This window comes from Geotrypetes seraphini, chromosome 10 (genome assembly GCF_902459505.1).
Source record: "Geotrypetes seraphini chromosome 10, aGeoSer1.1, whole genome shotgun sequence".
Classification (NCBI taxonomy): Eukaryota; Metazoa; Chordata; class Amphibia; order Gymnophiona; family Dermophiidae; genus Geotrypetes; species Geotrypetes seraphini.
In genome coordinates, this window is record NC_047093.1 from 1,472,426 (window position 1) to 1,500,378 (window position 27,953).

General features: G+C 44.4%; 1 protein-coding gene across 1 annotated transcript; it reads left to right on the forward strand.

Moving 5' to 3' along the window:
* Window positions 1–27,924, forward strand: DCXR (dicarbonyl and L-xylulose reductase). Its single transcript, XM_033960903.1, has 8 exons — window positions 1–236; window positions 377–474; window positions 7,014–7,168; window positions 12,962–13,004; window positions 16,900–16,999; window positions 17,283–17,347; window positions 26,139–26,256; window positions 27,347–27,924. Exons 1-8 carry the CDS (start codon window positions 113–115, stop codon window positions 27,448–27,450), a joined length of 807 nt encoding a protein of 268 aa, XP_033816794.1. The 5' UTR covers window positions 1–112; the 3' UTR covers window positions 27,451–27,924.
* Window positions 27,925–27,953: the final 29 nt, after the last annotated feature.

Sequence of the window (27,953 nt, forward strand, 5' to 3'; positions counted from 1 at the left end):
TCTCTCTTTCTCAGTTGCCAGGTCACCCAGCAGCAGGGAGAGAGAAAAGCAAGCAGGAGAGTGGGGGAGGGGAAGCATTTGTGTGCAGCTCAGCCTCCCCCGACCATACGCCATGCCTAGTCCCTCCTTTTCCACCCCTAACCCTGCCTCCTTCCACTTGCAGCTGAACTGTGTGGCCTGGCTCATGGACATCAGCTTTCCGGGGCTGCGGGCCCTTGTCACTGGGGCAGGGAAGGGTAAGAAGGGGGCTGGGACCTGGTCTGGGTGGCTGGCCGGCCCAGTGGGAGTCAAGCTCATAACCTCAGGTTGCTGAAGCAGCAGCTCTAACCACTCGTTCACTTCGCACGAGACCCTGACCCTGACCCTTGTGCTCTAGGTATCGGTCGTGAGACGGTGAAGGCTCTGCGCAGAGGAGGGGCTTCTGTGGTCGCACTTAGCCGGACACAGTCGGACCTGGACAGCTTAGCCCATGAGGTAAGAAAAGACCCCCCCCCCCCCTCTTCACAGAAATATTTGGGGGAAAGCCAAATCTCCCAATCTCCTTTTGACACCAGCCCTTGTTGCTTCTTCCTTCTTCCCTGAGTCTGGGCTATGTCTGCAGGGCACAAGTGTAACCCAATGACATCGCATCCCAGCCCAGATGCGGCTTGGGGGCTTCCAAAATAGGGACAAATTGACAGGTTTGGACAATCCTTTACAAGAGGCCATATCTGGTAACCCAACCTTAGCATCTAAAACACAGTTCTTCAACATCAGAAGCGTGCGCTGGGCCGGAGAGATCTTGGGGAGCCTCCGACAGTGGCTTTCTCCCCTCTCTGCAGTTCTCCTTTACTTCCCAGCGCAGCGATTCACGAAGGCAGCCTCGGGGCTTTTGCTGAGTCGCGGCTGTCTCTGATGATGCAACTTCCTCGGAGGCGGCGCGACCCAACAAAGGACCCGAGGCTGCCTTTGTGAATCGCTGCGCTGGGAAGTAAGAAGAGCTGCTGGGAGGGGAGAAAGCCACTATCAGAAGCTGCTGGGCAAGGGAAAAAAAGGGACAGCTGCTACTGGAGAGGGAGAAGGAGAGATGCTTCTGGGAGGGGAGGAGGGAAAGGAATCTGGGAAGCTGCTGGGCAAGGAAAAAAAGGGGCAGCTGCTACTGGAGAGAGACAAGGAGAGATGCTGCTGGGAGGGGAGGAGGGAAAGTAATCTGGGAAGCTGCTGGGCAAGGAAAAAAAAGGGGCAGCTGCTACTGGAGAGGGACAAGGAGAGATGCTGCTGGGAGGGGAGGAGGGAAAGGAATCTGGGAAGCTGCTGGGCAAGGAAAAAAAGGGGCAGCTGCTACTGGAGAGGGACAAGGAGAGATGATGCTGCTGGGAGGGGAGGAGGGAAAGGAATCTGGGAAGCTGCTGGGCAAGGAAAAAAAGGGGCAGCTGCTACTGGAGAGGGACAAGGAGAGATGCTGCTGGGAGGGGAGGAGGGAAAGGAATCTGGGAAGCTGCTGGGCAAGGAAAAAAAGGGACAGCTGCTACTGGAGAGGGAGAAGGAGAGATGCTTCTGGGAGGGGAGGAGGGAAAAGAATCTGGTAAGCTGCTGGGCAAGGAAAAAAAGGGGCAGCTGCTACTGGAGAGGGACAAGGAGAGATGCTTCTGGGAGGGGAGGAGGGAAAGGAATCTGGGAAGCTGCTGGGCAAGGAAAAAAAGGGGCAGCTGCTACTGGAGAGGGAGAAGGAGAGATGCTTCTGGGAGGGGAAGAGGGAAAGGAATCTGGGAAGCTGCTGGGCAAGGAAAAAAAGGGGCAGCTGCTACTGGAGAGGGACAAGGAGAGATGCTGCTGGGAGGGGAGGAGGGAAAGGAATCTGGGAAGCTGCTGGGCAAGGAAAAAAAGGGGCAGCTGCTACTGGAGAGGGACAAGGAGAGATGCTGCTGGGAGGGGAGGAGGGAAAGGAATCTGGGAAGCTGCTGGGCAAGGAAAAAAGGGGCAGCTGCTACTGGAGAGAGACAAGGAGAGATGCTGCTGGGAGGGGAGGAGGGAAAGGAATCTGGGAAGCTGCTGGGCAAGGAAAAAAAGGGGCAGCTGCTACTGGAGAGGGACAAGGAGAGATGCTGCTGGGAGGGGAGGAGGGAAAGGAATCTGGGAAGCTGCTGGGCAAGGAAAAAAAGGGGCAGCTGCTACTGGAGAGGGACAAGGAGAGATGCTGCTGGGAGGGGAGGAGGGAAAGGAATCTGGGAAGCTGCTGGGCAAGGAAAAAAAGGGGCAGCTGCTACTGGAGAGGGACAAGGAGAGATGCTGCTGGGAGGGGAGGAGGGAAAGGAATCTGGGAAGCTGCTGGGCAAGGAAAAAAGGGGCAGCTGCTACTGGAGAGGGACAAGGAGAGATGCTGCTGGGAGGGGAGGAGGGAAAGGAATCTGGGAAGCTGCTGGGCAAGGAAAAAAGGGACTGCTACTGGAGAGGGAGAAGGAGAGATGCTGCTGGGAGGGGAGGGAAGAGAATTACTACTGGACAGGAGGAGGAGGGAAGGGAGAAGGAAAAAAGGAAGGAAACAACTGTCAGAGAGATTAGAGGAGGGGAAGGGAAGACACAGGCATGAGAAAGTAGAGAGATTGATAATAGGAAGGGGTCAGCAGAAAAATAAGCAGAGAGGGACAATGATGATAGATCTGGTGTAGGAGAGATAAAAATGAAGAGAGCATTGAAGCTGGAATGAATCATGTAAAAAGGAAAGAGGGGGCACAAGCTGGATGGAAAGGGGAGAGGGGCATAGAAAGAAGACAGATACCATATGGAAGGGGGAGAGGACAGACAGTGGATGGAAGGGGCAGATGCTGGATTGAAGAGACAGAGAGGGCAGACGCTGGAAGGAAGAGAGTGAAAAGAAGATTGAAAGCAGAAACCAGAGACGACAAAAGGTAGAAAAAAATAATTTTATTTCTATTTTGTGATTAGAATATATCAGATTTGAAATATATATCCTGCTAGAGCTGGTGTTAGACATAACTGGGGACTGCAAAGCCCAGGCAGTGCTTCTTTAGCTTCCAGCTGGCTTAGGGTGCTCTCTGACCAGGGGGCAGTTGCCCTAGTTGCACTCCCCTAAAACTATTCCTGTCATGTGTGACTGCAGTATTCTGTTAGCATGATATTTCTGTGTAGCATTCTGTAATAATTTGGCTTGTTAATTTTTCTTGATAGTAGAGGGGATATATGTGAAGGGGAGGGGAGACAGGGGTTTTGTTGATCCTGCTCTGAATTATTTGTATTTATAAAATGATAATTTTACAGAATATTGTTTCTTTTTATACTTTAATAAAATACATTCAATATAAATTCATAACTGAGGCTTGTGTGGATGGGATCAGATGATTTGTGGGTACCGACTCGCGGAGATGGGGCGGAAACGAGGTTTTTAAATTTTAGTCCTAGTAGTTTGCCGGTCCACAAAATAATTCTTTTTTTTCTGCCGGTCCACGGGTGTAAAAAGGTTGAAGAACACTGATCTAAAACCCCATCTGTCTGGCAGCAGTGTGTGACTCATAAGTTGAATATTTTTGGTATAACATGTTTGTGCACAAACAAATCTGGTAATCCTCCCCTCCGCCGCGCAACAAAGTCAGACTCTCTAAGCAGTGCAGTGCGGGCAAAAGGGAAACAAAAGCTTTTCCTCCTGCAATATACAGAAAAAGATAAGATGTACATTTTCCAAGTGGACCCAACCCAATCATTACAAGGTATTTAAAAAAAAATGCTTATTTTCTAATTGGGCTGGTCTCAGTTTCTCTTCCACTTTCCTGTATCATTTCTTCTATTTTCTCTGCTACTGCTCTCGGTTTTCTTTCCCGTTTTTCTCTTCTCTGCCTTTATATTCGCTTGTCCCCTAATTCTCCCTTTCTCTCACCTTCATTTTAGTCTCCCCCTTTTTATCTTTCATCTACCAACCGGCTTTTCCCATTTTTCTTTCGAGCATTCCCCTCCGTCTTTCTCCCTAGTTCTTTATTTCACAGTTGTATAGTGGATGATAGCACTTATCAACGGTCCAAATATTCTCTGTACTCTGCCAATCATCCCTCTCTCCAGTCCCAGCTCCATCCCTCTTTTCATTCTTCTCTTGCTTTGAGACCACTTACTCTCTACCCTATACATATTGCCTTATTCATCAACCTTTCCACCATCACTCAACCCTTCAGAGACACATCCCCCTCTTCCAGTATCTCTCCTCAAGACCCCCATCCTTTTTCAAAGCCTCTCATCCTCTTTCCAGGCTACTAGGTCATTCATATCCTCTCTCTTAACCCCTCCTATTTCACACTCTTGCTTATTCTCCCAACCCATCAATACTTCTTATATACTAACTGTCAGATTCTCACTATCTAATCATTCAAGGAAAGCTCGACTCGGTTTACATCTCTCCCATCCATTTTCCCTCCCCAATTTAATCACCAATTCACAGTCATCTTTTGTTCTGTTCCCCTACCCCTCTCATCTAGTTCATTCATCTTCTGCTTTCTCATCATCTGCTGTTTCTAGGATTTCCAATCCATTTGACATTTCTTCTCTCTCCATGTCCACCACTGTTCTTTCTGCATCCCCATTTGTCCAATCTAACATCTACCCCCACTGTCCCTGCTCCTCCTTGTGTTCAGCTTTTCCCCTTCAGCCCAGGACAGGCGTCTCTCTTGGTTCTTCTCTCTCCATCTTTGGGTCCAGGGTCTTTCCCACTCTTCCCTTCCACCTACCCCAGCATCTCTCTCTCTCCTTCCATGACCAGCTTCTCTCTTGTTCTGTGCTCTTAACCAATCTCTGTCTTCTCTCTAGGCCTCTCCAAACATATCCCTCCACACCTGCCATGTGGTCAAGCATCTTTTTTCCCCCTCCTGCTCTGTTCTGCTGATACAGCATCTTTTTCTATTCTTTCTCCTCCTTTCCCTCCCCTATGAGGTCTGGCAACTCTGTTCCCTTCCTCTTCCTCCTGTTGCTTTTCCAACGTTCTCATTCAGCATTGGCAGTGTCGGCAATCAAGGCAGTCCCCAAAGCTTTCTTTCTGCAGCACCCACCTAAGCGGGGACAGGAAGTTGCATTAGAGAAGGTGGATGCTGCAGACTGGCCTTCCTTGCTCACCAAGTTTTAAGTTTATTTCAGTTAGATAATACTGCTGAAAACAATCCTAAGTGGTTTATATAAAAAAAAATTATCTAAAACCTGGGGCACTAACGTGAACAATTTATGACAACAAGGGAGACAACATAGGATACGAAAGGAAACTAACAAGGGTTACATCATGAATGGGGAAGGGAAAAACCAAAGAGGAGGCTGATTAAGCTGAAATCAGAATCCAGATTTATACCCATCAGCATCTTTAAAAAGAAATGTTTTGAAGCTTGCTTTAAATTTGGCCAAATTGGCCAAATTAATAATAATAATAACTTTATTCTTTTATACCGCCATAACCAAAAGTTCTAGGCGATTTACACTAAAAAGAGCTGGACAATCAGCGAATACAATAATACAGTAAAAAATGCAAATATCTGTAAAATAGAATTTCAATAATAAAACTCACTAAGTAATAAATTTATCGAACAAAGTGGTCTTAATTAATTTCCAAAAACTGCAATAGGATAACATAGTTGCTGAATACATTTACCTAACCAAGATTGTTGCCTACCAGCTTGAAATGCTAGGGGCCTATCTAAGAAGGTTGGATAAGCAAATAAGTAGAAGTTTCTAGTTCCTTCCTTCGTATATGAGACATGAGAGTTTCACAATGTGGGTGCTATTAATGAGAAAATGGCTTGGTTGGTTGTTTCGTAAAATTATCTGGCAGATGGAAGGAGTTGTAAGAAGATTGTGCTCTACAAGATGAGTATGGAATTAAGTCTATCGATGAAAGCTGGCGAGTGTTCTGTTTTGACTTTAAAGGCAAGAAAACGTAATTTGAATGTAATCCTGTGATAGGCAAGCAGTGTGCATTTTTCAGGAGGGTTGTACCTTTTTGCCTTAAAATGATTTTTACTACTGTGTGCTAAATGAGAGGATTGGATGGGAGGAGGGAGGGAATAAAAAGAATTGCTAAACCTTGGAGTGAGAGGACTTTGAAAGTCATGGGACAGGGAGTGAGGCACTCTATCTGCTGTTTACGCCTTGGGGGGAGGGGAGGCACTTCCCACTCTAGTGATGCTTGTGCCCTTCACAGACTCCCAGTTCTGTTTCTCCTCTATTCCTCCCTCATCAGATCACTTTCTCTCCATCTCTTACTATTAAACACTCAACTGGCAAACAGACTCTTCTTCCCCATCCTCCAATCCTTCATCTCAGTGTTTCTATTGCAACATGTTTTCATACATGGTTATGTATTCATTCAAAACAGAGTCACGAGTAGAGAATGCTGAGCCAAAAAATGCAACTGTCTTGGTTTAGTTTTAGCAATCACTGAGGATCTGAAGGACTGAATTGAGCCCTTCCAGAATGAAACTAGAGTCCATTTCATCTCAACTCTTCACATCTTGAAGCAGCTGCTTCAGTTCGATTGCTTATGTGTTTTATATCCTGGATAGGGTTACCATATGGCTCCAGAAAAAGGAGGACAGAGTGAGACATCTGAGCTTTACGTCCATTGCTTTTAGTAGAAGTAAAACCCAGATGCCTCAATCCGTCGTCCTTTGTCTGGAGCCATAGAGTAACCCTAATCCTGGATGAAAGAAAACACTGATGCAGTACAGTCTGGACAAAGCCAACATCATTTAATTTACTGATCAGTTTAAACTCCAACAGGGTTAATTTTGGATCATCCTCAGGATTTTATTTTATAATGTTATATGTTGGTTCTAGACGTAATTATAGAAAAATGTACTATTGGTTGGTGGTTGGTCTTAAATCCTGAATTGAGTCATTCTGTGCTGCTTAGGAGTTTGTATGGTTGGCCTTTGAAACAGAAACATGATGGCAGATAAAGGCCAAATGGCCAGTAGCCATTATCTCTTTCTCTCTACTTGAGTTAATGTGCATCACATCTAACCAACAGAAAGCTCTGTTCTCTGCTGCAGTGTCCTGGGATTGAGGTGCTGTGTGTAGACCTTGCTGACTGGGATGCCACAAAGACCGCCCTGCAAGCTGTGGGTGACGTGGACCTGCTGGTGAACAACGCTGCGGTTGCACTGCTGCAGCCCTTCTTAGAGATCACAAAGGAGGCTGTGGACACGTGAGCAGAGAAGCGGAAAAGGAAGGGGAAGTGGGCAGAGAAACTGGACTCATTCACAATAGGGGTACAGCAAGTGTATCCGAAATGGAGTTGAGAGCCTCATGTCTTTATGTTTCTGGAAGAGGGCAGGCAGGGCACTGGACGCTTCCATGCCACTTTTAGCATCCTGGGTGTAGGAGCCACAGAAACCCATCATCCATCAAGGCCTGAGACAAGACTGTCAGGCTTTCACAGTCACTAGCCTGGGTGCAGTTGGGCTTGGGATGCTGACTTTCAGCCAATAGACATAAGAGAAGTTCACATTCGAACTTTGTTTCCCCTCCAGTTAGAGGATGTAAACTCAAAAGACACCATCAACACCTTTTCTCACATCAGGCAGCATTATGGGGTAAAGATTTAGAACAATTGCTTACGCCTACTACTTATAGGGAATTCAGGAAATGCCTAAAAACATATCTGTTCCTGAAATATCTAGGCAACTGACCCGTACAACTCTTTCTCCTCAATAAATGATCCCTTGAACTGTTAATCACTAGCTTCCACTATGTTAAGTTCAATCTATTTGTACCATCTTTTAATCTTTGTAAACCGCATAGAACTTCACAGTCCTGTGATATATAAACTGTTGTTATTATTATTATTATTATAGTTCCGACTGCTGTGTAACTTATCACTCAGCATGTGTTTACTAACATTAATTTTATATTTATGTCTCAATAGCAGTTTATGGACTTGGCCAAACTTTTTTTTTTTTTTTTAACCAAAACCGCTCTTATCACAACCTCTGGCAATGTGGTCCAGAGCTTAACTATTCTCTTGAGTAAAAAAAAAAAAATCCTCCTATTGGTTTTAAAAGTATTTCCCTGTAACTTCATTGAGTGTCTCCTAGTCTTTGTAATTTTTGGCCAATTCTACAACTCAGGATTATGTAGACTTCAATCATATCGTCCCTCAGAAAAACTAGGAAACTAGTTTTACTCATACTTGCTGCGTTTCCCAGGTCTCTTTGCTTTACCGAGAGTTGGCACTTTTAGACGCTATTGCTGGGAATTATTGAAGGGCCAATACAGCTGTTTTTATGAGTCAGACTCCCGATACAGGCCTAGTTGCCAGGACACATAGAAACATAGAAAGATGACGGCAGATAAGGGCTACAGCCCATCAAGTCTGCCCATACCATTGACCCCCTTTTAAGTCTACTGGCCCCCTTAACTCTACTGACCTGCTCTATTAAGTCTATATCCTAGCGACCCTATTCATTGGTAGGACTCTCGCAGTGATCCCACATAGGTATCCCATTTATTCTTGAAGTCTGGGATACTGCGGGCCTCGATCACCTTTACTGGAAGCTTGTTCCAATGCTCTATCACTCGTTCCATGAAGAAGTACTTCCTGACGTCTCCATGAAACTTCCCTCCCCTGAGTTTGAGCGTCCTTTGAGAAGAAAGATATCATCTTCCACCTCGACCCGTCCCGTGATGTATTTAAATGTCTCAATCATGTCTCCCCTCTCCCTACGCTCCTCGAGAGTATAGAGCTGCAATTTGTTCAGTCTCTCTTCGTACGAGAGACCCTTTAGCCCCGAGACCATCCTGGTGGCCATCCGCTGAACCGACTCAATTCTGAGCACATCTTTACAGTAATGTGGCCTCCAAAATTGCACACAGTATTCTAGATGAGGTCTCACCATGGCTCTGTATAATGGCATCATGACCTCAGGCTTCCTGTTGACGAAACTTCTCTTGATACAACCCATCATCTGCCGTGCCTTAGATGAAGCCTTCTCCACTTGAGTAGCAGTCTTCATGTCTGCACTGATGATCACTCCCAAGTCTCGTTCTGCCGTAGTCTTGGTCAAAGTTTCTCCATTCAAGGTGTAAGTTCTGCATGGATTTCCATTTCCGAGATGCATGACCTTACATTTCTTGGCGTTGAAGCCCAGCTGCCAGACAGAGGACCAACTTTCTAAAGTACGGAGGTCCTGTTCCATAGTATCCTGCAGATTGTAGCCGTTTATGATATTGCATAGTTTGGCATCATCAGCGAATAAAGTTACCTTACCTTGAAGCCCTTGAGTCAAATCCCTAATGAATATGTTGAAGAGGAGTGGACCCAGGACTGAGCCCTGCGGCACTCCGCTGGTCACTTCCGACGTTTTGGAGAGGGTACCGTTAACCATCACCCTCTGAAGTCTGCCACTTAGCCAATCTTTAACCCATGCAGTTAGTGTTACTCCTAACCCCATCGATTCCATCTTGTTCAGCAGTCTGCGGTGTGGGACGCTGTCAAAAGCCTTGCTGAAGTCAAGGTATACAACGTCTAAGGACTCTCCCGAGTCCAGCCTTCTTGTTACCCAGTCAAAGAAGCTGATAAGATTGGACTGGCAGGACCTACCCTTGGTGAATCCATGTTGACTGGGGTCCCGGAGATTCCCCTCATTCAAGACCGTATCTAATTTATGCTTAATTAGTGTTTCCATGAGTTTACACACTATTGAAGTGAGACTCACCGGTCTATAGTTCGCAGCCTCAGCCTTGCAACCCTTTTTATGCAGAGGAATGACGTTGGCTGTTTTCCAGTCCAACAGCACTTTCCCCGTGCTTAGTGAGAGATTGAAGAGCACGGCCAACGGTTCCGCCAGAACATCTCTCAATTCTCTAAGCACTCTTGGGTGTAAATTGTCCGGTCCCATGGCCTTGTTCTCCTTGAGCCTTGTCAGCTCGCTGTAGACGTCTTCAGGTGTGAACTCAAAATTCTGAAACGGGTCTTCCGCAATTTGTTTTGTCTTCAACTGTGGTCCGTGTCCCGGTGCCTCACAGGTGAATACTGAGCAGAAATATTCATTTAGTATTTCGGCTTTTTCAGAATCCGCCACTGCGTAGTTTCCGTCCGGTCTTCTAAGGCGTACTATGCCGTCTGTGTTCCTTTTCCTATCACTAATATACCTGAAGAAAGATTTGTCCCCTTTTTTAATGTTTTTTGCCAAAGTTTCTTCCACTCGAAGTTTGGCCTCCCTAACTGCTGTTTTGACCGCTGCAGACCTGGTCTTATATTCTACTTTAGTTTCTCTTCTCTGCGTACGTTTGTAGGAAAGAAATGCTGTTTTCTTCTCCTTAATGAGGTGCGAGATCTCCTCAGTGAACCATTGGGGTTTAATGTTTCTTTGCCGTTTGTCTACCGATTTTATGTAGCGATTAGTAGCTTCGTGTATGGATGATTTCAGGTACGACCACATAGTTTCCACATTACCGGAGTCTGCTTGGTCCTGCAGCATCTGATGGACGAAATCTCCCATGCGTGTGAAGTCGGTGCCCCATAAGTTAAGTACCTTTGTTTTTGTGATTGATTTAGGGAATCCTTTCCTAAGGTTGAACCATACCATGTTATGGTCGCTGGAGGCTAGCGTATCTCCTACCAAGACCTCTGAGACGTTTTCCCCGTTGGTGAGTACCAGATCAAGGATCGCCTGGGCCCTAGTGGGCTCCGTTATCATCTGTTTTAGTTGTGCACCATTTATGGAGGCCAAAAGCCTCTTGCTGCTACTGGTGTTTGCTGAAAATGTGTTCCAGTCTGCATCAGGCATGTTGAAGTCCCCAAGCAGTACAGTGTCGCCCCGTAGAGTGATATTCTCTATGTCCTCAATTAATTCCGTGTCCATGTCTTCCATTTGTCTTGGGGGTCTGTATACCACACCAAGATACAGGCATTTATTGCCACCTCTTGCCAGGTTAACCCAGAGGGACTCCCCGGTGTATTTGACATCTGTGATCCTGGTGGTTTTGATGTCTTCTTTAATGTATAGTGCTACCCCACCACCTAACCTGCCCTCTCTGTCACGACGAAGTAGATTGTACCCCGGTATAGTCATATCCCACCCATGTGAGTCCGTAAACCATGTTTCGGTTATTGCCACCCCATCTAGGTTGGCATCCCTTATTTCAGTTTCCAGCTCTAGAATTTTATTGCCTAAACTGTGAGCATTAATATACATGGCCCTCCACACATTGTGTTTCCTAGGTCGCTGTAAGGCGTTTTCCACCTGAGTCTGTGTGGCTCCTAGAGAACTGTTTGCTATGTGTGCCCTTACCTTGGAAGCAGAGTGTCGACTCATCCCATCAGGATAGTTCCTTTCCGCACCAGTACATGAGTAGGTACCCTCCCCCAACTTACCTAGTTTAAAGCCCTACGAAGCAGGCGGGCTAGTCGGTGTCCGAAGATGTTCTTACCTCTGCTGGTCAAGTGGAGTCCGTCTGGTCCCAGAAGTCCTTGTAACGCCTCTCCATGATTCAGGAATCCAAAGTTCATATCCCGACACCATCCTTGTAGCCATTCGTTGGTTCTTAGGATACATTCATCTCTGGCTCTTCCCTTGCCTCTGACTGGGAGGATTGAAGAGAAGACCACCTGCGCACCCGTCTGCTTCAGCCTCACACCCAAGGCTCCGAAGTCTCTGGCGATGGTCTCCTGGGTGTTCCTTGCAGTGTCGTTCGTACCTATGTGGATAAGAAGCATAGGAAAATGGTCATGAGGTGTGAGTAGTTTACCCAGGTTGGTGGTGACGTCCCGTATCTTGGCTCCAGGTAGACACATGTCGAGTCATCGTTTTGAATCATCATGTTATCCAATAAATCTCACCATTTGAACACCATAAGACTTCTTTGTGCCTTTATCTTCTCCGCTGTATTTTGCTTAAGTTCTTATTTGAACACTAATTAGGGAACAAAAGCTTTATCTTGATCATCTGGATATATGGATGTTTGTATCCAACGTCTAATGTACATGAATTTGTAATTTTTGGCTCCCAATAATACTGTTAAATCTTAAAATGGATTGTCAATAAATGCACTGATAGTTGACTCTGGGTTTGTACAGAGAGGAGCCTTAGCACTTCAAAGAAGTGAGGAAGAGGATTAAGGTGGGTAGGTGGAGATATGCAACAAGGTGGGCTATAGTATTGCCCGACAGCATCTTTATCGCCCTCAGATCAATTAAGAATTGCCCTACTGAGACAAAGGTCCATCAAGCCCAGTATTTACAATGTCCAGTGTGACACGGACAAGAGGACATAGACTGAAGCTGAGGGAGGACAGGTCCAGGATGAAAATCAGGAAGTTCTGTTTCATGCAGCGAGTGGTGGACACCTGGAATGCTCTCCCAGAGGAAGTAATTGCAGAATCCACCGTTCTAGGATTTAAGGGTAAACTAGATGCACATCTCCTTAAGAGTGGCATAGAGTGATACGGGTAAGGGTAAATTAGATGCACATCTCCCTTGAGAAGCATACAGTGATATGGGGACTAAAACTATGCCAGGGTGCACCTGGCGGGGCCTCCACGTGTGCGGATCACCGGACTTGATGGACCCAGGGTCTGATCCGGAGATGGCAATTCTTATGTATCCTGTTTCCAACAGTGGCCAACCCAGGTCACCAGTACCTAGCTAGATCCCAAGTAGCAAAACAGATTTTATGCTGCTTCGCCTAGGAATAAGCAGTAGATGTCCCCAAGCCATTAGATGACCTATGGACTTCTCTTTTAGGAAATTATCCAAACCTTTTTTAAACCCCACTAAGCTAACTGATTTTACCACATTCTCTGACAACAAATTCCAGAGTTTAATTACACATTGGGTGAAGAAATATTTTATCTGATTTGTTTTAAAGTACAGGGTAAATGGCTTAAGGGTTGGGAGTAAAGCCACTGGCTCTTGGGTTTAGACTAACCCTCATACAGCTATTAGCTCTTTTTCTTGTACATGTTTCTCCCTGGGACTGAATGTGTTTTGTTTTTCTAGGTCCTTTAATGTGAACGTGAAAGCGGTGCTACATGTATCCCAGGTGCAAGAGTTATACTTTGACTATTTTCCCATGCTAGTGGGGATGAGGAAATGGTGGGATACAGTTAAGGGCATTCTTGGGAAAAGGGAGGAAGAGCGAACCCTGGTCTCTATCATTTGTATAGCTGCGGTTCCTCTAGCTCTGACATCTCTTCCTTTTTGGGATGCCCATGGGCCAAGACTCAATTGGAGACTCTAGACATTATGGGGACTGTGAGAGGGGTTTGCCACAGTTCTCTTCCACTAAGCCCTGGTTCATGAACATACAAAATATCTAAGCAGAGTGGAGGAGTGGCCTAGTGGTTAGAGCAGCTGCCTCAGCACCCTGAGGTTGAGTTCAATTCCCATTGTAGCTCCTTGCGACTCCGGACAAGTCATTTAACACTTAATTTCCCCAGGTACAAAATAAGTATTTGTCTACTATGTGTAAAACACTTTGATTATGTAAACCCTCTTGTTGTTGTTAAGTGCCTTCGACTCGTGTTCGAATCCTAGTGACTTGATGAATTGCGGATCTAAAAAGAAATTGATTTTGTGTTAGTCCAGAAAGGTCCTCCAGCGTCATCCCCAATGTTATCCTCATTGCCTTGTTTATATACATTTTCTGTATATTCTTTCCATATCTTTTTAATGCTTTCTGGATCATTCAATATCATTCCATTGGCGTCTTAAAACATCCCCAGTCAAGGTTGGAATTTCTGCTACAATCACTTAATCTCCTGATAATGGTTTTTCCATTTACATGTTCTGATTCAATTTTCTGACAAATATCCTTGAGATATCGTTATTTGACTTGGCGAACTTGACGTTGAAACACTCAGTTCATTTGTGATACTTTTTCTCTATCTCCGACTAGTTTTGCTTGTCTTCTTTCTGCTGCTACTTTTATGGATTCTTCTGAGATCTAAGATGATTTTGTGGTTTTCTTTTTCTTCTGGAGTGTTTTGGTTTTTTTTTTTACTTCATCACTAATTATAGTTTTGATGTCATTCCATAACTCTTCGGGCTCTCTATCTCCTGTATCAAGCATGGCAAACCTGTTGTTTAGTTTTATCCAAAAGTCTGATGGAATGTTTTCAATGTCGTATTTTGGGAGGCTTCTAAATGACCACCTTCTTCCGAAGCTTTACCTCAGTTAAAGCATGCCGTTAAAAAAAGTTATTGGATAGAACCATGGCATTCCAAGCAGGAGTAATGAATTAATGTTTGAACGCCCTTATCTCTCCATCCCTCACCTATTAGCAATTCCGGAAAGATCTTAAAACTTATCTATTCACAAAATGTGAAATACAAAATTAATGTTATTTTTAAATTTATTAAGGTATTAAGCTTTGAATCAATTTATGATTATTTGTACAATCACCTGTATTGTGTAATTTCTATTTACTATATTGTAATTAATTGTACTGTGTAATCACTCTTATACAAGTTTTACAAGGTTGTATCTTTTCCCTAGTGTTTTTATTCTGAATTGTGTTTTCTTCTATTTTAATAATTGTTTTATGACTTTGTATTTCTATTCCCTAGTGTAATACCATTGTGTAAACTGCCAAACTGATGGTTTGGCGGTATATAAAAAATAAATTGTTATTATTATTAAATTATTATTGATTTTGCATGTCAAAAGTTCGTGGTCACTTAGACAATCAGCTCCTGGTTTAGAACTTGCAGTCAAATCTGCAGATTTTCATCTCTCTGTCCTTTGCAGATGTAGTCAATTTTATTTCGATACATGCCATTTTGAGAGGTCCATGTGTACTGGCAACATTTGTGGCCTTAGAAATGCGTATTCATGATTGACAGTTGGTTTGTTATGTAAAACTAAGTTAACTAAGTACTCAGCTTAATTTCTTTCTCCTATGCCATGCTTTCCTACTTTTGCATTGAAATCCCCCATAATGATCAGTAGATTTTGTTTCGGCATTTGATCTATTACATTTTGAAGTTGTTTGTAGAACAATTCTACATCCTTATCTTCTGCGTCTGTCATTTGAGCATATACTTGGATCAAGGTGATATTGATCGGCTTTCCCTGGTATAAATATGTACTATATACAGTTCTTTCACTGCTTGTGTATTTGCCTGCTGATTGATCTGAATAAGAGGCCTGTGTACTAGGCTGCACTAAAAAATTTTAATCACAGATTAATTGCATTTAGAATTTTTAATCATGTGATTAATCATATAAAGTGCCCTCTCCCATTTCCTCCTGTATAGTGCAATATATACATAGCAGATGTAAATTCTCAAAACTGACACATTTCAAATCAGTTGTCACGTAGAAAGGGGGTATATCAAATCCCATTACCCCCTTACTAAACTAAAAATAAAAGAAGAGCAACTAAAATGGTTAAGGGGCTGGAGGAGTACAGTGAGATATTAGAAAAACTGGGCCTCTTCTCCCTTGAAAAGAGGAGACTGAGAGGTAACATGATCGAAACATTCAAGATAATGAAGTGAATAGACTTAGTAGATAAAGACAGGTTGGTCACCCTCTCCAAGGTAGGGAGAACGAGAGGACACTCTCTAAAGTTAAAAGGGGATAGATTCTGTACAAACATAAGGAAGTTCTTCTTCACCCAGAGAGTGGTAGAAAACTGAAACGCTCTTCCGGAAGCTGTTATAGGGGAAAATTCCCTCCAGGGATTCAAGACAAAGTTAGACAAGTTCCTGCTGAACCAGAACGTACGCAGGTAGGGCTAGTCTCAGTTAGGGCGCCGGTCTTTGACCAGAGGGCCGCCGCGTGAGCGGACTGCTGGGCACGATGGACCACTGGTCTGACCCAGCAGTGGCAATTCTTATGTTCTTATGTTATGACTCTATCACTGGTAACATTGTACTTTAGTAATTTTTGAAAGCTTATTATTGAGGATGAATGTCACACCATTTTTCCTGTGTGTTTCATGACCAGAGTAGCAGATTCAGTGCTTGTTTGGTTGAAAATGGTCCTGTCCTGTCTTTTTGAGCTCACTGATCCCTATCAAATTGATTTTGTTCTTTTCCATTTGATCTTTAACAATTTCCAGTTTTCCTTGATTCATGTTTCGTATGTTCCATGTTCCTATCTTGATGATATCTTTACAGCTTCTGAACTCCCTTTTCTATTCAATAACATCAGCATAAGGACATCCTGGTGGCTTTGATCCTTCAGCTTCATAAACACTGGGCATACTCTCTCTTCCCTAGTATTGTGGTGCGTGCCTTCTGACCTAGGAGACCATCTTCCAGCACTATATGTCGATTCATTATGTCTCATCATCAAGTTTTCTTGGCAGAATACAGAAGTAGATTGCCAGGCCTTCTGCACAGTATAAATTCAATGTTGTCGCCATTGTCACATCAAACGCGATCCTCTGCCTCCAGCACTGCTCCATCTGCTGTAGCCCAGATGGGTGGTACATCGTTAGTCTGACATCTCCACTAAAACCAGTCTGCCTTGGGAGGCCTTGCTGCTAGTAAAACTACCGACAGCATAGTTTTCAGCTTCTCAGATGTGCACAAGCCCCAGTGACATGTCAAGGCCATGTGCCATCCAAGCATTATGTAAACTATAAATTCCCTTCCATTCTTTAAACAACCAAGCCTGCAACAAATACTTATTTTGGTCTGGGTGACCAAACCTATCTAAGGTCAGCCTTAAATACAAGAGTTTCACATTATACCAGCTGCAAGGTGAGCATGGTGGCATACATAGGGGATAAGAGAGGGGAAGCTGTAAGATACAGGGACTAAGTGTTGTACTTGTGAAATACAGACAATATACAGTATATTAAAGCAGAAAGAATGGGATACAAGGGCTGTATTATGTTATCAGTCTCAGTAGGCCACACTGCATGCTTACATTGACATGGGTACAGTTTTCTTTCACTTACTCACTTGTGCTATAATGATTACAGATTGTCGCTCAGCAGATGATAGCACGCAGAGCTCCTGGGGCCATAGTGAACATCTCAAGCCAAGCTTCGCAGTGTGCTCTGCAGAACCACTCCGTATACTGTAAGCATTGTGTGAGCAATTGCTGTCTGCTTGCTCAGTCCAAGCGCCTGCAGTGTCTCATCTGTCAAGAGAGCCAGTATTCATAACTGTATTAACTCTGCTAGCATACTAGTCAGTTCTTGTTGGGGTTGGTTTTCTTGGCTGCCTTCAGGAAAGGGTGTGTCTGTTGCTCTGCTCCTCAGCCAGAGAAGTCCATGCTTTTCACAGGGACTTGAACCCCTCAACAGACAGGCTTCCTGTTAAAGATCCCATTAAAGATTATCATCTTTTAATTTTATTATAGGTGCTACAAAAGGTGCTCTGGACATGTTAACTAAGGTGATGGCTTTAGAACTGGGACCCAAGAAGGTAGGTATGGCTTCACTCCTGGCCAGCTCAACCATAAACATTATTCTTCAGTTTTTGCAGTCAGCTGTTTAATAATATTGCAGCTTATATTCAAGTTTGAATTTACTCGTTTAAAAGAATCCAAAACAATCACCACTGTTGAGCTCAAACCTTAGAAACAATGGCATAGCCAGACACCCAATTTTGGGTGGGCCTGAGCTCAAAGTAGGTGGACACATTTTCTTTCAGCTTCCACCTTTCTCCCCACTCTCCTAAAGGCTTTCTCCAAAGGTAGCAAGAACTCTCTTTGACCAAGCTTAGCATGCATGAGCCACAGAGGCCAACACCCCGCCCATGTTTAATTGTCAGTGGTTCAAGGATGCTGCCACTGACTGCAGAGCCTGGTAAGAGAGTCCTAACCGCCTTTTGAGGTCTGCAGCTGGGGATCCCCACAGCAAGGGACAAGGTCCAATGCTAGACATGGTACAGCCCAGGTTAGAAAAAGGAGTGGGGGGAGGGGCCAGATCCCCTGTCTAGTTTAAAGTTTTATTAAACATTTGATAAGATCATTTATCAAGATTTCTAAGCGAGTTACAATAAAAAAGATTCAGGAGTTAAAAATAACATAAAATATACAATACGGATAACAAAACTAAAAGGAGCCATTTGACTAGTGGGAAACAGAAGGTATGATGGAATGAAATAGAATTGTAAGAGTAAAAGAGGACCGGGGCATACCTGCCATTACAATCACACCAACATACTAACACATAGACAAAAAGTGAACTGGGAAGCCCAAGAAGTTAAACAGCATGTATTGCAACAGTGGAGACAGAAAGGAAAATGCAGTACAAACACATCTGCTATGGACATTTCCCAAAGGTAACAAATGAGTATTTCAGTGAATTAATCTACCTTTGTTGTCTAGACATTTTATTTTTCCATCATTTTGGTTCCAATTTCTCTTTTTTTTTTTTTTCTTTACTGTCTTTCTTCTGCTAATTCTATTTCAAGTGGCTGCTGTCCATTTGTCATTTCTCCTCTCTTGTTCTATTCCCATACTGGTCTTTCCTCTCCCTGGGTTTTTTTTTCTCTCTTTAATGCCCTATGTTCACTTGAATTTTACCCCTTATCACCCTTCTTTATACTTTTTAAATTCTATCTCCTATTCTCACCTATTAGCTCTTCTATGCCCCATCTCACTCTTCTTCCTCAGCCTTTCATCTTCTATCCCTTGTAGTCACTATCCTCCTCTCATTCCTTTGTCTTTCCCTTCCTTAGCCTCTCCCACATGATTCCACTATACCCAGTATTTTCTTCCTCTACCTTCCTTTCTCCTCTCCCTAATAGTCTGATATCTCCCTGTTCCTTTCACCTCCACAGCATTGTCCTGTCCATTTTCTCTTCCCTCTTGCCCTTCCCCATGGTCCAGCATTTATCCTTTTCTTTTTCCTCCCTCCTTCCCACTGTCCAGCATCAATCTCTTCTATCCCTGGATCCAGCATTTCCATCTTTCTTCCCACCCTCTCCCTCTCATTGTCCTCTTTCTCTCTTGCACCCTGGGTCCAGCATCTTTCCCTCTGTTCTCTCCTCTGCCATATCCAACACCGCTCCCTCTCATCCGTCTTCCCCCCATTCCAATATTCACCTTCTCTCTTTTTCCCCTTTCCCTTGCACCTTAGGGCCAACATCTGTCCCTATTCCTTCAGCTATCCCCTCTAGTTGCCCCTCTCTTGTTCTTCTGTGCAGTAACTCTTCCTCCCTCCCCCCACGTTCAACAATTATGCCTCTCTTTCCTCCCCCTCCCCGTGTCTACCTAAATGAGCTTCTCCAAAAGCTCTGACGTTGGGCAAAGGATAAAACTCTGTGGCCCTTTAGCAGCTAGCTTCTTCAAAGAGCAAGCAGCAGTGGTAGCGATTCTTAGTCGCTGCTTGCAGCTGACCCGGAAGCCTTCTCTCTGTCTCTAGAATGCTTACTATCCTGTTTCTTGTAAAGTACCATTTTACTCGTAAGAAGGCTTTTTCTGGAGGTTCTGGCCCTAGTGATCAGAAGGAGCAATTATTTTGTTACAACAGGAAGTCCAGAATTAGTTCCTCCTCCTCTGCAGCCCTAAAATCCTCCTATTGAAGGTCAGGGCATCCCCCCCTGGCCTGGAGTGAGTTGGAGGTTGCCTCACCTTTATTTTTTGGGAGTGGCCCATCATCTTGGTCATGATATTTGAATTAAAAAAAGAGCGACCATGTCACCCCCTACTATAAATTACTGCACTGGCTGTCAGTCGAGGCACGAATAATTTTCAAGTTCTCCTGCATATGTTTCAAACTAGTTTGGGGACTAACTCCTACATACTTGCTATCTCACTTCATATTCTACAGCCCTTTAAGACAAACCAGAAACCGCTATCTTTTTGCATACCCAAGCATTACCAATTGTAAATACAAAACCTTTCTGGATAGAACTTTCGCGTACCAAGCAAACAAACAACACTGGCTAGACAACTACATTAATAAAGCTAGACTGACCTACAACGCTTTTAGAAAACTCATAAAAACTGTCTTATTCGACAGATATATCACCTAAACAGAATCTTCACCGAACACTTCTTTCTTTTCTCGTTCCCAATATACCCCCTCTGAAATCCTAATCAAACCGTATTTTGCAATTCGGGACATTTCTTCTAATATGTCCCCCCTGAAAATTCTTAAACTGTATATTGTAATTTTCGCTGTATTTTTTGTAATTCGTGACCTTTTCCTAACAGGTCCTCTCAGAAATTTCTTAGCAAACTGTACATTTTATATTTTCGCTTTCTTAAAGTTGCTGTACTCTGTATTTCCTCTGACTATCTGCATATTGTAACTCGCTGAATGTCCAGTTCTCTTGAATGTAAACCACCTAGAAGTCGCAAGATTGTGGCGGTACAGAAGAATAAAGTTATTATTATTATTATGATGCGTGATAGTTATGCTTTTGACTTCACATCCCCAATTTCCCATGCTTTTATAGTCTCCCTTCTCAAAATACATGTGTTGTGGGTCACCTTGGTTTGCCTGATCTGGAGCCAGTACTCTCATCTATTCTGTGGTACACAATAAATAATTTCTTTTGGCACATTCTGGATCTCGGGGGGGTGGGAGGGATGGTAAGGTCAATATCTTCCTCCTAAAATGACAACCTGGACTCCAAGGAACCCAAGCAAGCAAGAGAGGCTAAGTACATTCAGTGGAGGAGTGGCCTATTGGTTAGAGCAGCTGCCTCAGCACTCTGAGGTTGTAAACTTAACACTTCATTGCCCCAGGTATAATTCTTTGTTCCTCAGTTCTACATGGAGACCCTTTGCTTGATGATAACATTGGTTCACCCAGGGGAATTTGTGTTCTCTTTAGTTCTGGCTGAAGCTTTTTTTTATATCCTTACTCAGCTAGAACACAGGTGGTTTCTCAGCTTATGGGTTCTAGGTAAACACTTTCAGTTCCGGGCTCTTCCTTTGGATTGGTCACAGCAGCTCAGACCTTTTTCCAAGGTGATGGGTGGTAGTTGCTGCATTCTTCACACAAGGAAGGAATGAATGTGTGTGCATTCTTACCTTGATGATTGTTTAATATGGGTGGATTTGATAGAAGAGTCTTGAGTGATAACAGCTGTTATCATAGAGACTTTAGAGCACCTTGGTTTGGTAATAAATTGAAGAGCCACCTCAAGCCAACACAGGATCTGGACTATCTGTGTGTATACTTCCTGACTACCCCAGGATGAGCCTTTCTAACTCTGGAGAGAGTTGACAATTTCCAGGCTCAGAAGAGTTTCCAAGTTTCCAAGTTTGAGAGCAATTAGTGAGGGCCTCTTCCATCCTTGTAGCAGCCAGGACATGGGACTACCTTCACCTACTAGGTTTCATGAAGGACCACTCTGGAGGTTGAGCCTTGGGTACACGTGTGCCCCTCCCGAAGGCTCTGCTCTCTCAGTAGAGCCCCAGATCTCACAAACTTGAGACCTCCTCCTCATATTTATTATTTCTATAGCGCTGAAAGGCGTATGCAGTGTTGTACATTTTAACATATAATAGACATTCCCTGCTCCGAAGAGCTTACAATCTAATTTAGACAGGACATTTCAGGGTTGAGGAGATTATAGTGGTATATGCATAGAGTTGAAAGCAGTTTAAAAAAAGTGGGCCTCAGGAGGAACTGGAGTGGCAGGCCCATTTAGCTTGTCTTCTCACCAGTATCCCCTTTGCAATTCTAGACTGGATGGTGATTACTACTGATGTGAATCTCTGGGGTGGGAGCATTGTCAATCTCACATGCTCCAAAGCATGTAAGTAGAGGGAGAGGTAGGTGTGGCTCACTGTTAGAATTGCTGCCTCTTCACCCAGAGATTGCAAGATCAAATCCTAGTGCTGCTCTTTGTGACCCTGGGCAAATCACTCAATCCTCCAGTGCCCATCACTTTGAATGTCAGATTTGAATGCCAAAGCCACAAAAAGGTGGGATACAAGTCCCCATTCCTTGAGCTATCAGTTGCTGGGAGCTGCAGGGCTTCCTTCTACTTCTTTGGATAAAGTCAGTCTAGGTTTTTTTTCAGACAATGTGATTGCTGAGATTTGCAAACAAGCTGGCTCTAGAGGCAGTGACTCTGGAGATTTGTTTGAGCTGCCAGATGAGCCTCTGTCCAGCTGTAGAGCTATCAGCCATGCATATTGCAGGGATTGGCAATGTAGAAGCAGATTTTCTGGAAAGTGGTCCTTCAGTATGGAGACAATTCAGTTGATCATGGATCATTGGGAGTCTCCGGACTTCAATATGATGGTATCCCTCAACAGTGCAAAGTATCAGCTATTCTTCAGTCATAGGCTTGGCTTGCACAGCCTGAGTTATGTGTTTTCTCCATGTTCTCTGGTGAGCTGGGCCTTGCACAAAATTACTCTATGCATGGACCTGGTAATTTTGATGGCACCAGATTGGCCAAGGCATCCAAAGTATATGGATCTTATTCAGCTGAAGGTGGAGGAGCTTTTCCCTCTCATGAGAGGTTGGGGTCTTGTCCATCAGGGTCCAATCATCATGGAAGATCCAGGCCCCTTCTGGTATATGGCCTTGCTATTTTGAGATGATGCTTGAGGTGTAGGGCTATTCAGTGAAGGTGGTGGAAACCTTACTTTGGGCATGTAAAGCCCCAACCTTCTTGTCATACATGAGTGTCTAGAGGACATTTGAGCCCTGGTATTATGCAGGGTGGGCCATGGAAAAGTAGCCCACCTCTAATACTGATGCCAGAGAGATGGTGTTCGCCCAGTATCAGCCAACATGATTTGACATGCCCAAAGGTGCATAGATGTGAGGAGGAACCACTTTCACCATTTGTTGTAACTTGTGGGTAAGTGAATAAAAACAATCCACTTACATGTTTATCTTGTCATACTATCGCCAGAGGCAGGCTACTTTTCTGTGGCCCACCCTGTAACTGCTTTCTTTCCCTCTTGAAAATGGATGTTCCCAAGATGCTATACTTTTTGTAGGATGATTTTGATTAGGCTTTGGTTTTGAATGTCTTTTGCATTCAGTTGGCAGCTTTTGCATGTTTTCAAGGGTCCCTAGACCACTCCTCCTTGGCTTTCTGGTTTTATATGTTCAGTTCCTTCAGGGGACGGAGTCAAACATCATTGGCACTCACTAGGGGTGGTTGTGCCTCAGTGGGATCTCACCTTGGCTTTTCATATCTTGGCTGAGGCATCATTTGAACCTCTCCAGCTTGCTTTGCTGAAGGATCTCTCGCTTAAGACAGCCTTTCTTGTAGTCATTTACTCAGAGTGCAGGATTTCCTAGCTTCAAGCTCGCTCTTGTTGGGATCCTTACTTGTCCTTCTCAGATGATTCTGTTTTCTTATATATGGTGCCCTCCTTCCTTCTAAATATCTGCTCCCAATGGAGAATCCAATCTGTAAATTAGATGTGCATAGAGTACTGTTGAAATGTCTGGTGGTTACCAATGAATTTTGGAGATCAGATAAATTATTTGTCTTGTTTCATGGTCCACACAAGGGGACCATAAGACATTTGCAGGGTAGCAACTTGGTTCTCTTTACACTCTTATGAAACATTACAAACTGAATTTGTGGCTAAGGTCAACACTGCATTCAGCAGTATAGTACTGTATTGTCTTCCTCCTAGCTTGATGATACATCCCACTGGTGTGGACTGATCTAACAGAACAATAAGGAAGGTAAAATGTATTCTTACCTGTTGATTTCCCTTCCTTGAGTCCCATTAGATCAATCCACTTCCCTCCCACAATACTCGGACTGGAAAAGTGTCACCAGTGGAGTGCCGCAGAGTTCGGTCCTTGGGCCTGTGCTCTTCAACATATTTATAAACGACCTGGAAATTGGAACGACGAGCAAGGTGATTAAATTTGCAGATGATACGAAGTTATTCAGAGTAGTGAAGACGCAGAAGGATTGCAAAGACCTGCAACGTGACATAAACACTCTCAAGAAATGGGCCGTGACATGGCAAATGAGGTTAAACGTGGATAAGTGTAAGGTGATGCATGTCAGTAACAAAAATCTTATACACAAATGCAGGATGTCCGGTGCAGTACTCTGAGAGACCCCCCCAGGAAAGAGACTTGGGAGTACTGGTCGACAAGTCAATGAAGCCAACATGCAATGTGCGGCGAAAAGGGTGAACAGAATGCTTGGAATGATTAAGAAGGGGATCACAAATAGATCAGAGAAGGTTATCATGCCGCTGTACTGGGCCATGGTGTGACCCCACCTGGAATACTGCGTCCAGCACTGGTCACCGTACTTGAAGAAGGACATGGTACTACTCGAAAGGTCCAGAGAAGAGTGACTAAAATGGTTAAGGAGCTGGAGGAGTTGTCGTACAGTGAGAGATTAGAGAAACTGGGCCTCTTCTCCCTTGAAAAGAGGAGGCTGAGAAGGGGACATGATTGAAACGTTAAAGATAATGAAGGGAATAGACTTAGTAGATAAAGACAGGTTGTTCACCCTCTCCAAGGTAGGGCAAACGAGAGGGCACTCTAAAGTTGAAAAGAGATAGATTCCATACAAACGTAAGGAAGTTCTTTTTCACCCAGAGAGTGGTGGAAAACTGGAACGCTCTTCTGGAGGCTGTCGTAGGGGAAAACATCCTCCAGGGATTCAAGACAAAGTTAGACCAGTTCCTGCTGAACTGGAACGTACGCAGGTAGGGCTGGTCTCTGTAAGGGCACTGGTCTTTGACCTAGGAGCCACTGCGGGAGCGGACTGCTTAGTACAATGGACCACTGGTCTGACCCGGCAGCAGCAATTCTTACGTTCTCCTAAGGAAGTACCCTGCGGATGGTTCTGGGTTCAGTAGTCTTACTTTGTGTACTTTCTGAAGTATCAAGGTAATGTTTTTTCTCTATTAATCTTAATTTGTTTGTAAGTTTAGGAAGGTCATTTTGTTGTCACGGGTTTTATTCCTGCTTAAGCTATTTCTGAATACTGACTAGCTGCAAGCTGCACCTACTATTGTACTGGTGATGTCACCAGAACTTTTCTGTTCTCTCTTTACATTCATTTGCTGGTTGGGGGTTGCTGTCCACTGGTATGGACTGATCTAGCAGGACATGGGCAGAGCAATGGCAGATGAAGTTCAACGTGGAGAAATGCAAAGTAATGCATTTAGGTAGTAAGAATAAGGAACACGAGTATAGAATGTCAGGCGCAACTCTGGGTAAGAGCGAACAAGAAAAGGACCTGGGTGTACTGATAGATAGGACCCTGAAGCCGTCGGCACAATGCGCGGCAGCGGCAAAGAAAGCAAACAGAATGTTAGGCATGATAAAGAAAGGAATCACGAGTAGATCGGAGAAAGTCATAATGCCGCTTTATAGAGCAATGGTCAGACCACATTTGGAATACTGTGTCCAACATTGGTCTCCCAACCTAAAGAAGGATATAAAACTGCTGGAAAGGGTGCAGAGACGAGCAACAAAGCTAATAAGAGGTATGGAGAACTTGGAATATGAGGAACGACTCAAGAAACTGGGACTGTTCTCCCTTGAGAAGAGGAGGCTGCGAGGGGACATGATAGACGTTCAAAATACTGAAAGACATCGATAAAATAGAGCACAAAAACAAATTATTTACATTGTCCAACGTGACACGGACAAGAGGACATGGTTTGAAGCTAAGGGGGGACAAGTACATGACAAATGTCAGGAAGTTCTGCTTCACGCAGCGAGTGGTGGACGCCTGGAATGCTCTTCCAAAGGAGGTTATTAAGGAATCCACTGTGCTAGGATTCAAAGGCAAATTAGATGCACATCTCCTTACGAGAGGCATAGAGGGATATGGGTGACTAAAACTACATCAGGTGTATACCTGACTGGGCCTCCGCGTGTGCGGATCGCCGGACTCGATGGACCATGGGTCTGATCTGGAGATGGCAGTTCTTATGTTCTTATGACATAAGGAAAAGAAATTGACAAGAATACATTTCACCATCCTTACTGAGAGGAAGGAATGCAGGGTAAAGGCTCAGTTAAGCACAGAGAATCCTCAAGCAGTGAGGTAGGAGGAGGGGTAAAGGCTGGAATAAGCACAGAGGATGCTTAGAGTGAGGGGTAGAGATTAGGAGAAGCAGATGATTCTTAGCTATGGAGGAGTGAAGGGAAAGGAAGTGGTCAGCTATAGGCCAAGTGGAGAAGCAAGGCAGTGCAGTGGAGTGGGCTAAAAGGAAAGGCAGCATGGTTAAAGTTTTTGTCATCATAGTCTGTTTTTATTATGTAAGTTTGCTAAACATTTAGAGGTGTAATTTCAGATTCGTGTGAATGCAGTGAACCCCACTGTTGTAATGACAGATATGGGTCGCATTGGCTGGAGTGACCCTGAGAAGGCAGGCCCCATGCTGAATCGAATTCCACTTGGGCACTTTGCAGGTTAGTGTTAGCATTGGATGGGTTTTGATTCTGCTGCCAGATGTTACAATAGAAATTTCTCTTATCACTTGAGAAAGCATATCACACTGGCTCTCTGCAATACATTTAGGGGGAAATTCTGTATAGGACACTGGTCTCAGCAGCCACCTAAGAAGTGGCTGAGAATCGCACACAGGAGTCCTATACAGAATCACATCTGCCCTAACAGACAGACGCCTCACCGTCCTGATTCTCTAACCGGCGTCCATGTAACAGGCACCGGTTAAAGAATCATACCTGATCTCTTGCCATCAGCTGATTATGACAAGGGAATCCCCCTGCCACAATCAGCTGTGGCAGAGACCCCCCTCCGTGAAGTTCCAAAACCCCTAACCAGTGGCACCCCACACTCCCCCAAACCTATGGTCCCTCCCAAGCATCCCTAAGTGCCCCTGACACCCACCCAAAGTCTGGCCAAAGGGATGCTTACATCCTCTGGCTGGCAGGCCCATCACTCCAAAATGGTGGGCCTCCCCCTTCCCAGTGCATTCTGGGATGCACTGGGGCAGGGCCTAAGTCCCTGATTGGCTCAGATGCCTATGGCCCCTCCTATAGGAGGGACTTTAGATATCTGGCCAAGCAGAGTCTTGGGCCTCCTTCCCAGACTGGGAAGGAGGCCTAAGACTCTGATTGCTGGTCAACATTTCAGGTATCTATTGTGGCCTTAGGGAGATGCCTAGGGCTGCTTAAACTCGCCCAAGGCCACTTCTGAGTGAAACCACACCCATTCCTGGCTTAAGTATCCTGACACGTCTGACAAATGCCTACAGTATAGGCATTCTGCCTTGGCGTTTAAAAAAAAGCATGGCTGCTAGACAGCGGTAGGACACCCATCGCTGTCCACAGTTGGGACGCCCGTTTATAGAATCTACCCCTTAATGTTGGAACTTTTGTTTTTGTTGTTCATACTAAAGATGTGCCTAAAAAGGGCCATGGTGTACGGGCTGGAGCAGGATGTCAAGACTCTTCAGCCCCCTTGTGCCTAGCGGGCTCAGAAGATTTACCAGTACATCCCACTCTCATCTCTGTCGGTGTTTGCTTTTCCTTACAGAAATCGATGATGTGGTGAACGCAGTCCTGTTCCTGCTGAGTGACAGAAGTGCAATGATTACAGGAGTGACCTTACCTGTTGATGGAGGATTCCTTGCGTGCTGATGACTGATTGGATTTCCTCTTGTGGGCAGAGAATTGGACTGTTTTCAATTTGACCAAAGTGGGCAGTAAAAAGCCCAAGTAACATCTTGCTTCACTTTGTAGAATGTCCAGAGCAGTTGCTACTGCAATTATAACATGGCAGTACTCACCCCGAAAAATTACTGCATGCTACTTACTTAAAATCAACAGTTGATTGAACAAGATTTCATTTATTTGATTACTCTGTTTGCACCTAACATAGGAGATCCTTTTACTAAGGCCACACTAGCTGTTTTAGTGCACGCTAAATATTAGTGCGTGAGAAATGGCTAGCCCGCCTTAGTAAAAGGACCCAATAATGAAACAGATACTTACTAAAAAAAAAAACAACACAAACCACCCCAACAGAGTGCACTTGTATGTCAAAGACCCAGTCATATAATGTTTTTGAAATTTCTTCTTTAATCCCAATAAATATTTTGAATTAAAAAAATCCAACCATATTTATGACCTCATGTTCAAAA